This window comes from Primulina huaijiensis, unplaced genomic scaffold, assembly GCF_012295235.1.
Source record: "Primulina huaijiensis isolate GDHJ02 unplaced genomic scaffold, ASM1229523v2 scaffold205445, whole genome shotgun sequence".
In the NCBI taxonomy this organism is placed as follows: Eukaryota; Viridiplantae; Streptophyta; class Magnoliopsida; order Lamiales; family Gesneriaceae; genus Primulina; species Primulina huaijiensis.
The window spans coordinates 1-1,248 of NW_027354068.1; the positions used below are offsets into that span (position 1 = coordinate 1).

General features: G+C 40.0%; 1 protein-coding gene across 1 annotated transcript; it reads right to left on the reverse strand.

Annotated features, from left to right (window-relative positions):
- Positions 1 to 17: 17 nt before the first annotated feature.
- Positions 18 to 1,241, reverse strand: LOC140966350 (ABC transporter G family member 10-like; the record flags this gene model as incomplete). Its single annotated transcript, XM_073426659.1, has 1 exon — positions 18 to 1,241. A coding segment is annotated over one exon (1,071 nt), but the record flags the coding sequence as incomplete, so codon positions are not given.
- Positions 1,242 to 1,248: the final 7 nt, after the last annotated feature.

The window sequence follows — 1,248 nt, forward strand, 5'->3', positions numbered from 1 at the left end:
CTTGGATGATGCTCAAATTTAGGAACTATATTATGTGCAGAAAGAAATCAGAAGAACCTATAAGATGAATCCTTTTTCACTCTTTCTCAGATGCTTACATGAATATATAATACAATTTCCACTGTACTAACAAAGTCAGGAGGTGCTTCTGGCGGGTGGTGCTTGATAACTTAACTTCTGGTTCTATAACTTCTGAACCATAAGATGACAAAACAAAATCCTCTGTAGGCCAAAATAAAACCCAACATCACGAGCAGATTACTCCAACTCTGTGATTCCTTCAAACCATGCTGTCTCAAGTATCCATTTCCAAATAGCACACATTCACCTCCTAGTCTTTCTAAACACCTGTCGCCTCCCTTCCCTCCATATTCATTGACCATGAAACTTTCAAATGGATACTTAAAAAGACTCAAATAGTGCATAAATATCCAGTAATCTGGTATATCATCCCGAGCTATGAAATACCCAGAAAAAAGAAAGAAAGATCCCATTAGCCCGGCAATAACAGATGTACCCATGATAAAGTTTGGCACTAGTGCACTGCAACATGCTGTCAGAGAATTTGACATCAGAACAACCATCCAAACTACCAGTGTAAAGTAAAGGAAACCATCAATATCACGCCTCAGGCCAACTAGCCAATAAACTGGTGTACTGTAGAGAAAACCAACCATTAGTAGAAAAGGAAAGAACACGATGGTGTTGGCTATCACATAAGATGAAACTCTGTATGCTCCTCTCGAAGTCTCTCTCATGAATATTCTTCTTTCTTGCAAGAAAATTGGTAGGCCTTCGGTAGTGGATGACAGCAGAAAACTGAGACTAAATGCGAAGAATCCTAGTCGGGTTTGTAGAGCAACCTGGCCCTCTTCTTTGCCGACTTTCATATATATTGTTCCGAGTATCGACCCGACTAGGACAGCTTGTATTACTCTTGCTGCAAAGAGTTGTTTGGTTCTTAAAATGTTTTTGCTGAATCTTTGCCCCAGTACTAGAATTTCTTGAAAGGGGCTGTTTGTGAAGGCGGGACATTTTGGTTTAAAGCTATTGTTGCTGGAATATCTAACGCAAGTTTCGTCATTAATTTGTCTTTGTTCAGTTTCTGCACCGGTCTCTGTACTTTCGATGGCTATGGTGTTTGTGACTTCAATGGCGAATTCAAGAATGTTGATATGAGAAGGAATGGAATGGCCGACGTACTTAAGCCTCTCTTCGAGTAACTTTAGTGAACCATTGTGCAGGACA